The sequence below is a fragment of the Corvus brachyrhynchos genome, unplaced genomic scaffold (assembly GCF_000691975.1).
Source record: "Corvus brachyrhynchos isolate BGI_N302 unplaced genomic scaffold, ASM69197v1 scaffold229, whole genome shotgun sequence".
NCBI classification, from domain to species: Eukaryota; Metazoa; Chordata; class Aves; order Passeriformes; family Corvidae; genus Corvus; species Corvus brachyrhynchos.
This window is the reverse complement of record NW_008240042.1, coordinates 683046-694598: the sequence shown is the minus strand read 5'-3', so window position 1 is coordinate 694598 and position 11553 is coordinate 683046. Positions and strand designations below refer to the sequence as shown.

The 11553-nt window shown below is 48.0% G+C and overlaps 1 protein-coding gene across 1 annotated transcript in view; it reads right to left on the bottom strand.

Moving 5' to 3' along the window:
* Window positions 1-8048, bottom strand: part of CDS1 (CDP-diacylglycerol synthase 1) — a 38135-nt gene extending 30087 nt beyond the window's left edge. The window contains exons 1-2 of the mRNA XM_008641338.2: window positions 7837-8048; window positions 6811-6874 (exon numbers count right to left, since the gene is read on the bottom strand). Of these exons, the coding sequence (XP_008639560.1) occupies window positions 6811-6874; window positions 7837-8048 (276 nt within the window). The remainder of the gene's footprint in view (window positions 1-6810; window positions 6875-7836) is intronic.
* Window positions 8049-11553: the final 3505 nt, after the last annotated feature.

The window sequence follows — 11553 nt, the reverse complement described above, 5'->3', positions numbered from 1 at the left end:
GGTGCGGTGCTTGGCTCGTCCCTGCCCCACCATGTCATGCTCCCTACCGAGCTTGGTGCCACCAGCCTGCACAGAAACGAAACACACCTGCCTAGGAGCTCGCAGTCGAGAAAAACGCTCTGCAAGGCCAGCCACATGTCCTGAGTTTCTGCAGCGCCCTGTTACGGTGCCACTCCACCATATTTACATGGCTGTTCTCAGCCTGGCCATGGCAGCAGCTGGCTGCCCAAGAGCGTTCCCATAAAGACACTCAGTCTAAATGTCACTTCGATGTCCACACACTGGCTTACTGTGCCTGCAAACACAGTGCCAGCACCTCTTGCAAGGCAGTGTCGAGCCACTCCTGCTGTCATTTACATTATCCATATGGTGACTGGCTTCACCAAGCTTGATTGGTTTTATTTAGTTTGTTTTAGTTTTATTATATAAATAAGACTATTATTATGTCCCTCCAAAGGTATGCTTGGCATGTTTTTAATGTAAACGCCATGGTTCAAGAACTGATGCTGTGGGTGGACATGGATTATGACATTAGTAAAACAACTTCAGTCCTGCTGCTAGCAAGTGTGGACAGAAGATCAGCCATTTCTGTGAAAGATTTCACCCATACACTGCTGGCAGTGTCAGGAGGTAGCAGGTCTGCAGCATTCCCAAAAAACCAGCAAAACCTGGTGTGCTAAGAGAAGGGCTGCTGCAGCACAAGGCAAAGCAGAGACCCAACACCAGGCCAGACAGGCCACAGAAGTTTTTGACATTATGGACAAAGGTGACAGCAGCAGCCCACTGCAGGTCAGTGATTTGACCATATGACCTGAACTCTCTAACAATTCACTCTTGCTAAGTATAATTTCTCCATAAGTGAGGTATGATGGGGTAAATTGAGTTGGAAAAATTTATCTCTACTCAGAAAAAGAGAGGGTGGGAAACCTAAACCATACAGGGTGAGCAGAGGGGACCCCAATGAATAATGAGGTGTTCTTTTCACTCTCTCCTCTTTCAGTATGTTTCTCCTACTGAGTTTTCCCTTGTGGGTGTCCCTCCAGCAAAGCTGTCAGAAGAAACCAGTTTCCCTTACTTCAAGTGCAGGATGTGCATTTAACCTGTTGGCCCTGCACATGGGAGGAGCTGTCTGGGGGAAAGCATAAACATTTATTTTCTCTGTACAGAGAGAATAAGAAGTGGTTTTTCTGGTCTCCACAGCTTTGCCAACCGTGGTTGCTGCAGCATGTGGAGCAGACATCCAGGCTGTTTCCCCCAGCATGCAGGTCCCACACATGGGTCAGTAGCCTGGATTGGGGTGGACACCAACTTTCCACCGTGGAGCAGCTGGGTCTAGCTGAAGAAGTACATGCCTTGTTACAGCCTTTCCTGGTGCACCTGGCCTGAAGAACATAGGGCTGAGAATGACTAGATTTCTTTTGCCACAGAAAAAAACCCTTCTGTGGTTGATGAGACAGAGATCATGCTTCAATACCTGCATAAAGATCATTAGGCGTATTTTTATATCCCATCCAGGAGAAGAGTAGGAACCTCCATTTCTTCTACATCTGTGCTCCATCCTTAACCTAAACAGTGAAGGGGAAAAGAAGTCATCTAGAAAAGTTGAGAGGAAAAAAATACTTGTTTAGCAAATGGCATGTTGGAATAAAGTAGCAATAATGTCAAAGAAGGAAAAGGTGAAGTACTCGATGCATATTAATAAGCAGAAGCAAGGCACGTTCAAGATGAGTCAGTGCATTTTGGGAGTAATAAAGACAGCAAGCAATGAACAACTGGTGACAGTGGGGTGAGGGAGTGAACAACCCTCTGGGCAGTGCCACTGAGAGAGAGAAAATTAAAAACAAGGACTAGGCCCCGGCAGGATCAGGCAGGAATCCAGCCCTAGCTTCACTCCTCTCTCCCACCCAGGTGTTCCTGCTCCTGTGACGTGCCTTTTCACCCATGGAGTGCTCAGAAATGCGAGGAAGGACAGCAAAACCAGATGTATCACAGCAAAGCATTTCAAACCTCTCCAGCTCAGAGGAAAGAGGCAAGGGGCTCCCAGAAGAGCTGTGGAGCAGGGGGCTTAGGGATGAAGCAGATCGTGGGAGTGTGGTTGTCCTGCTTCTCAGCTGCAGCACCTTGCAGCCATGGGAGCCCAAGTACCTGGTTAGACTGGTCAGATGGGAATTTTCCAAGTCAACACCCTGTTACTCAGGTTCCTGTGAGGCAAGTAACTACACTGGCTGGAATGTAACATCACTTCTCCAAATGCTGTGACCATGCATGGTTTCACAATGTGTGGCAGAAACTTCTATGTGCTCCCGGGACAGAGGGATTAGCATGTCAGCCGACGACTCTCCTGATGTTCAGATATTATCACCTCTTCTGGATGGATTTCTGTGTCTTGATGTGTGGAGACCTCAGAGGTTTCTGCTGCTCTGTCTTGCCTTTTATTCCCACGTGAATTTAGTGGCTCAAAGCTGCCAGTAAACAACCCAAACCTCATCTACCTACCCAACATTATCTGCAGCACAGGGAAGCCGCTAGCAAGAAAACCCTGCACTTCCCCCAGCTGCCCAAAGTTAGGACACATCACCTGCCCCGGCTGTGCTGCCCCCTGCCCTGCACTCCGGTTACTCAGAGCAGGCAGATCTCCCTCGCCTGCTGCCGGCTGAGCCTGGAGCTGCCTCTGCTCTGTGTCTCGACCTACGTACAAAAGGAGGAGTTTTCTGCAGGGAGACGTGAAACTGGAGCCCTGACATTAAAAGAGTTATATAAGCCCTTACACAAGCTGCATCCAGCCTCCTGACAGAAAGGCAGCCGGCATGGAGCTGCTGCTGTCTCCACTGAGCAGCAGAAAGGCCCTTGCATGGCGGAGAGGCAGAGTGGAGCTGCTTCATGGCTGCAGCAGCAGAAGGAAATGGAAGGAACTGGTTCCCTGTCCGCTCAGAGCCTGGGGAACAGAAAGTATCTGGCTCAAAATGTATGTTGGAAAGAATGGCATATCTGCAGTTGTAACACTGAGGATCGCTACTTCCGGCAGTCTCGGAAACAGAAGTGGTTTGCAGGGTTTGGGGTTTCTTTTTAATGGATTCCTACTAATGCACAGAAGTGAGACAAGTGGAAAATGTCAATACCTACTGGTCAGCACAGGTAGTAATGTCAGGCCTTGTCAGCAACAGTTCAGTATCCCCTTAAATAATATCAATTATGAACAATATTGGAATGTGCTGCATTCAATCAATTTATAATCTTTTTGCATCCCTAAATAATATTAAAGAGGATAACCCCCAGTCAGAAAGAAGCAGAGGAAACAGCGATACAACAGCCTCAATCAGGCTGTATGACTGTTCTCCAAAGCACAAGGCTAGCTATTAATACCCTGTGTTTCCCTGACAAAACCGAGCTGCAAAACACGGCCTGGTGCTGCCTTGAAACAGTGCACAGGAGCCCAGGTGTTCAGGATATGCTTAAAGCTGTAATTCCGGGTCAGAAGGTTGTTATTACACAACCTGTACACTCTGGGATGAATTCTCCTCCAGCTCTAGGTGCTAGACTCAGGTGCTGGAGAGAGGGAAAGCTGCACTGAGATAGGGACTCGTATGAAAGAGGCTGCTTTCCCCCCCTTTAAATGAATACAGCATGAGCTCTAATACTGCCTCACTGGGTTTAACAGGGGTCAAAAGCCAGTGATACTTTGCCAAGGCATCCTGAAGAGAGCATACATATCTATATTTTAGTAATTTATATCCACTGACAGCACTGAATTGTTCTTTTGTGTTTAGTTAATATGTCGTGTAATCTGTTTACATTTGCTAGTCTGGCATAAAAACATTGTAGTCTGTGGCATTTGTGGTCGACTATTTGCTTATTAGTTGTACATTTGAACTTTATAAAACAGGCCACTTGTATGCCAGAAAAAACAAAGCAGCAAAACAAACTGACCTCATTATTTCCAAGTTATGCACCGAAGTCTGAGGAACATAGTCTAGTGACTGCTGTGAAAGCTCTGGCAGCAGAAACCTTTGCCCTAGGCAGCTGTCACCTTCTGTTTGGTCCAACTGACTGAGTATTGCACAGCTACTGAGTTATTCTTGATCCTTTATTCCTACCATAATCCCAGGGATGGTCTTACTTTTTCCAAAAAAAATCCAAAACCAAAACAGGGTTCCTATGTGGTGGGTGCTTGGCTGCTGTTTTCACATTAGACATGAAAATAATTCTTGAACTTGTTGAGGCTGTCTGAACATGCCATGAATTTGCAACACACCCTTCCTGTGCAATTGCATGTGCACTATATGTTGTATTATCCATGCAGATCCTTTCTTTTCATACAAGCCTCTCTTTGGAATACCATAACTTGCAATTCTTCTTTTTGCAAGGAGCTGTGGGCACAGAAAAAGATGGAGACAAGCCTGATGAAGAAACAGACTTGCTGATGCCAGGGGTAAGGACTGTACATTTACAGCTCCAACTGGGAAAGGCTAAAGGGGTAAGCACTGGATTGTTTAAAGAGACAAATGGCACCACTCTGTCAAAACACAAGTGGCTGCCAGAGAGAAAAGAAGAGCTGGCTCCATTCTAGACAAGTGCCACAAAATATAGCACTGGCAGAATCAGCTGTCCCCCAACAAATTCAGTCTAAAGGATTTGGAGACACTAGCTTACCCTCTGTGTGTTTTGGGCAGGACTGAAGAGCAAACCATTCTTCATAAAGTTTCATATGAGGCTTTTAAAAAGGCCTCACTAGATACACAGTAGCTCCTTCAGGCGACCCCATGCACGGTAGCTTCCCAACACCTTCAGAGTGGTACCAGCCTGGTGGGGACTCAGGGGGTGCTGGGACGCCTGATCCCTCACAGGACAAGGTCAGGCCCCCCTAACCCACAGCCTGCAGCAGAAAGGGCAGGAGGAAGGAAGAGGAGACTGATTGCCTCCTCACAGCTCCCATCACTCTGTCTGGCAACACCTCCTTGACAGGAAAAACTTGGCCAAGCAAACTGGTTGTGCCCGGTGCCTCTTGCCAGAGGTTTCCCTGGAAGTGGAGACCATCTATGTTAACATATATATCAGTTGGCACCAGCCTTAACACCACAACTGCCTGCAATTTACAGCCAGCTGCAAGAGATAATTCCTTCTATATGATGTCCAGGGAACTGCGTTTGTGCCCAAACATCACTGCCCTCTTCAATCCCAGGTTGTTCTGGTTCTTCCTGTGTAACTGAGCAGACCACAATGCTCTCTGATGGATGGACTCTCAGGGAATGGGCTTTCCTACCACACTATCAGCAATCCCCATTTTATCCTCTGGAAATAGTCGTGTGTTCCCCCACATGCCAGATATGAGGCTGAGCCCTGGTCCCATCAGTGGAAATTTTGCCATCTTAGGCCGAGGCAAAAGCTGTTTGATGGTTTCAGCAATATCTCCCACTCTCAGGTCAGAGTAATGCTTCCACAAGAAGTATTTACTGTTTACTTGATTTGTGGTGCAGGGAGCACAGCCTGCACTTGTCTCTGCTCTCTGTCACTGGATTTGCTCCCCTCCTCTTTATGTCACTTTCAGTAAGTTTTATATCATTTCATTTAATTGAGCTCTAGTATTACCCACTCTATTACATTTCAGTTCATGAGAAAAGTTCATCTAAGGTATGATCAGGCATATCACCATTGATTTTTAGCAGTTTATGAAATATCACTCTGTTTTGCCAGCAATACCATCTAACTATCTTATCTCGAGGGACAGGAGGAGCATTATGGCACACTCGGAGTATATTTTGTAAGTGGTGAGCAGCCGACAGGATGCAATTAAGCCAAGTATTACAGTCACAATCTGGAAAGGTTGCCCTGTAAAGTCTTGGTTTGCTGCCATTTTGTTGTGGTAGTCTTCAGACCAAAGTACATCTTGTACTTTACAAAGGTGTTCCTACAGATTCACTTAGGTGAATTCTCTGAAAGTTGTCTTCCAGTGGTAAAGCCATAAAAATACACTAGAAATTACCAGCTGGTTATACATTTGGCATCTTTTCCATCTTTCTCCAAACCTTGATACATGTTGAGAGAAGCATCTTCCCCCCTATTTGAAGAGCCAAGACAAAGTGAGCTTCAAAAGACAGAGACTCATGGCCTCTTCTCTTTTTTTCTTTGTGTTTCCAGGTTTGTAGTTGAAAGCCTCTCAGTAAATCTTGACTGGTGACTTTTGGACATATGCCACAACACTCCTGTTCCTGATCTCACTTTTCTCCTCCCTAAGTCACCAGCACATGCAGAGGCAGCTCCCAGGAAGTTCTTGTTATGCCTCTTTTTTTTATGTGAAGGTGTCAGATTTATTGGGAAAGTGCTTGATTCTGGACAGCTTTTTCTAGAGACTTGCTCTGTGTGCTAAATGGGCAAAGGTATCTGGGCTCCATCAGTCCCTGTCCCTCAAGCCTCTCTGCTGCCTGCCTGCCTTGATCACAGTGAAGGAGGGGTCAGCAAAACCAGGAGGAATGGGTACTAGTTGCCCAAAAGAGGCACCAATTCTGCTTTTTAGCATTTTTAGCTCTTTTCAGCGCTCTGACCAAACTGGCTGGTCCTCAGTCAGGTACTGCCAGAAGCACGGGACTCAAATTGGGAATGGAAAACAACCACAGCAAGTGGCTTTCTACTGCTTCTATTATTGTGCCAGACAAATGTCTGCTTACCTAAAACCTGCAGTGCAAAGCCAAAACAAGAGAAAGAAGTCCAGAACTGTATCTTCAGGCTCACTCACTCTTTGATCCAGGTATATTTTTTTTTTCATGTAATTGCAAACTAAAGAAATTCCCTGTTTGCCAGCACAAGAAGACTCACTTTCAGCCAGCTGCTGTACCAGCACAGTGCTTTCTGAACAGCATCCTTCATGCCCTCCTGACACCTAACCAAAGATAGTACTGGAAGAAATTACCTGGGTATCTTACAGCCAAGAATTCCCTGCTGCCCCGTCCCCAGTGCCACTAGAAGTTCATGCAAGCTGCAGAACGTGACTTGACATCACGGGTTATGAGAGATGAAAAGGAAAGCGTGAATGTGATCAGAGCAGGAGCTGATAGAGATGACTGAGAAACCTGTAGAAAAATGTCAGTTTCCTCTGTGGAGTGAGAAAAGTCAGTATGCTTTATCCCAGGAGTTCTTGGCATTGCCACTGCAAACTGAGGTGAGAGCTGGGATTCAGACTTTCACAGTAGGAAATTGCCCCTCCTGGATGCAGGCATTTTAGTGGTCTACATCTCCTATCCTTCACTAGAGAGGGAAAAGCATGGGGGAAAAAACCAAACCACTGAACAGTTCTCTTCTCCTAGGGATTCAGCGCCTTACAGAAAAATCTGACAAATGGTCTTCCGGCTTCCTCAGCAGCTCCCTCACACCTCTGGAGAGCAGGTCCAACCTCCTGTGCTTCCCTGCCCAGGGCTGTCCCCAGCTGTGAGCCTGCTCCCTCTGTTGTGCGTGGCACTTCATCCTCTCCTCCGGAGAATGGGGTTGAGCCTGGCAGAAGCCACCACATCCCCTCAGTCTATGGAGCAGCACTCACAATTCCCCTTAACAAACCCCTATGCTGTTGTTGGGGCCATAGGGGTGGAGTTTGCGAGCCTGGATGGCACCACACCTCGGAGGGAGGGAGGGAAGTGACTCTTTGCTGCTGCTCAGCATACTGCCAGGCTGCTCTGCTCCAGGAGTGCCAAAGGCAGGAATTGTGCACACCAAAAGCAATGGTGGAGGCTCCAGCCCTGGCCCATCCAGGGAGATGCTCTTGCCCCTCCATTACTGCACAGCCGCCTCCACCGGCATGGGACAGGCAGATGCATCCTGTCCTTCCTGACTGTACAAACAGGTTTGTACCTTCCCGTGGTTTCCAGCGGCTGGCGAGGGCTCCTCGCTAGGTGGAGCTGCCGGAGCGAGCACGGCAGCGCCAGGAACCAGCCCCGGGATCGCCGGGCGCTCCCCGAACCGCGCCGCGCCCCAGCCCTGCTCCCCGAGCTCCCCGTCCTCCCGACCCCGCCAATGTCGCTCGGCTTGCTTCGGTTACACCGAAACTGAAACGGAGAAAGCATGATCTCTCCTTAAACAAAGTCGTAGTATACCGCTGTCAGTGGTTTTCTCCGTCATTTGGGCTGAATCTGCTAATCAATGCAGGGCTGTCAGCCTTTGATGGGATGGACAACGCTGAAATATGATTTTCTGAAAATTATGCACATAATGATAGCCACCGCCACTGCTTTCACCCTCCCTCCCCCATTTAGATCGTCAATTTAATGATTATCAGTTCCCTGACACTGGACCACCCTGTGCCAACCATTTCTAAGCAAAGCTCTCACTGCTGATTTCCGTGGTGGGGCTGCTTAAAGATCAATAGCAACGATGGCCTAGTGTACATATATTTGTGTCACAGAGTGAAAGAAACTGTATAAAAGCTCCAGGTCTGCCAGTTAAATTTCCATACAATTCTGCTGCTAATGTGGAACAGAAGTAAAGCCAGACATTAGTTTAGCCATAGAGGATACATGGTTATCCACATCAAGAAATCACCCACGTGGATGCCAGGGCAGTGCCTGGACCCATATCCAGCAGTTGTGAGGGGCACTTACTGCCCTGCAGGTGCTTGGGAGGCTCAGCTGGCCAGCCAGGGCTGGGGGACAATGGGTGAACTTCTGCTGGATCTAAACTGCCGTCTTTATCCACATCTCATGTGCACACACACTGCACAGAGGGAAGTTTCTGTGCAGTAATGCACAATGGAAGAGAAAAGGAAGGTAACTTTGGAAGAGTGGCACCTTCACAGCCCTTCGGCAAAGATGAGTGAGGGAGATGGAGCACCAGAGTTTCTTGTCCCTGCTGTTGCACACCTGGCCTACAGCACATACACTTTGGACTCGCTGTTAACAGCGGGTTTCTAAAATAGTTTCCTTGCCTGGGGCTGATCAGCTACATGCATCCAGTCCCCACGAGGTCCCCACCCGGAAATGGAGCAGGCCTCTCACCAGCAATTACATCTCAGACTGAGGTGTGCAGAAGCAGCAGCAGTCCCGTTGCTGCTGCTCCTGTTTCCAGTGGAGACGAGGGCCATCCCTAGCACAAGGACTTCAGCCCTTAGCAAGTTAGAGGGAAGTGCCTTGTCTGAGTGCCAGGTCACATCACAGGCACATCTGTGCTGGCTGCAGTGCTTGGTAGCACCGCACAAACGTGGCAACGTTGAGAAATCTGTTGAGCATTAATTAGTGAGAATACACCGAGGGCTGGTAATCAGTAATGCCACAGGGCTGTTGTTAGCAGGCCTTTGGAGCCGGGATGCCAGCAGAGAGGTGGGTGGGTGCACCTGCAGCAGACCCCTGTGGCCATATTAAATCATTATGCACAGTGTAATAGCGCAGATGGTGACAGATTCTGGAGGTGTAAGCTGGTCAAACTCCAGGTAAGAGTTGTACTGCTGAGAGGGGAGCGTGCAGTGTGGGCAGAGTCTGAGCAGGACACGGGCCTGGGGTCGGAATGGGGCTCGGAGCAGTACTGTGCCAGGAATGGTGTCCGGCGAACCTGTAGATAGACACTCTGCGCTTGTAATCCTTTCCTCCTGGCTTTTCCCCAGCAGGGGTCAGGCTGAACCAACGATCACAAATCAAAAGTAAAAGTAACTGCTGTGCTTCAGCAGCAAATATTCTCAATGTTCCAGAAACGAGAAAAATATTTTGCCTTGCTGAGGATATGGAAAATGCTTGAACATTTCACTTAAGAAAAGCAAAAGAAATACTGAAGTGGTAACAGAGGTGAGTGCAGGCAGCAGCCTGCAACACCCTCCTCTTTGCAGCCGTTTTAAAAAGGCAATGACCGTGTCCTGTTCCCAGTCAGTCTCAGCCTCCGTTCCCAGTTACTCTGGATACGCTTCAGTGTAAATGCAAAGAGAAATTCGGGCAGGATGCGCGGACGACAACGTTAGCGCGGCAAAGTGACGGGAGCGTGTCCTCAGAGGTGCCTGGAAGCCCCCGGGGAAGGCAGAGCTCGCAGCATCCGCCAGCGGCTGGAGAGGGAAAGCTGCTCCCCGTACAAACCATTCCTGCGCGCTCAGAACAAGTAAGTTAACGCAGAGCGGTGCCAGTCCTAGCTCGACGTCTCCAGCACACCCCTAGCGAGAGCTGGCAGAGTTTCGTGGTCCTTGGCACTCTGAAGAGCAACCCAGGGAGTCCGCAGTGGGGTCGCCAGCGAAGTGACGCCTCTGACTTTAGCTGTCACTAGAGGTCTGCGGGCAGACACTCTGGGACAAGAATGCTAAAAAGCAGGTGAGATGTACCCAAAGGCCCGGCTCCTGAAAAATTTTCTGGCCAGCTTTGTCTCAGTTTATCGCCTAGCAAGAGGACACAGAAGATGGCATTTCATGCGTGGAATTTTAATGATAAAGTTATTACATTTTAGTGTATTACTGGCGTGCGATTTTGTAGTCTTACAAGAAATTTCCGTTTCCACATCTCCATTAAATGTCTGATTCATTTTCTTGGCTCGTGGTAATGCCTCAAACTACATCACTAAAGAATCAGTGCTCTGCATTAGATAAATATAAGACCAAGTCTGATTAACCTATTAACTATTTTTAATTAGCTTTTACTGTTCTTCAAATATTCCGTGTTTTTGAGGAAGCGGAAAGAGGCTGAGAGCAGGCTGGTGCTGTAGAGATGTATAGAGCTAGCATATGGACCGAGATTATTCATCATCATTGGCAGCAGCTCTACTGTAGGGAATCTTGCAACAACATCACAATTTTCCGGCTAGAGTGAATGCCATAATGGACACATTTGTGGGGTGAGTTATGGCCAAGATAGAAAAAAATTTAAATCTTTATAGCGTTTTTATGCTCTGTCTTCCTTTTTGGTAATCAGATCTTGATTAAGAGTTCGAATTAGCACCCAGAAGAACATTATGCTTTCCTGGCTCAGTTCCTTCCCACGACGTAGGGCAGGCAAGAAATGATTCAGTGGCTTTACAGTGCTGCTACAACAAAAAGGTGTCTATATACCTAGCCACCACTTTAGGAGAGTAACCGGCTGCTTGCCTGCAGTGAGGAACGTATGGCAGTGGCAAAATAGTTTATTTGCTAAATAAAGCGACTACTTGATTTAGTTTAGACAGGCTCCTCTCCCCGTCACGATGACTTATCGAGGAAAAAGCTGGGCAAGGTGGGGTTCGCTGTCCCCCCTGCTGGGGGGCTGGAAGAGCTCCGTGGGGCAGAGCCAGGCCTCCCTCGGGGGCAACACCCCGCGCACAGCCGGACCCCGCGGGCGGCACGGTGCTGCAGTGCGGCTTCTGTCTCGTCGGCTTGAAGAACATCTGACCCTGCAATGCCACGGGACGTTCGACCTTTTAATTTTAGGCGTCCTCATGGTTTGGTTGGTTTTTTTTTTTTTCCCCTTTCAGATATGCTGAGACCATTCCGGTCGAAGTGAATTTTGGAGGCACAGCTGCTCCAGCACTCGTACTTCCTATGCCTCGAACGAACAAACAAGTAACTACAGCTTTTTTTTTTCTTTTTTTTTTTTCTTTTTTTTTTTTTTACGACACTTTTTCTTTGAATTT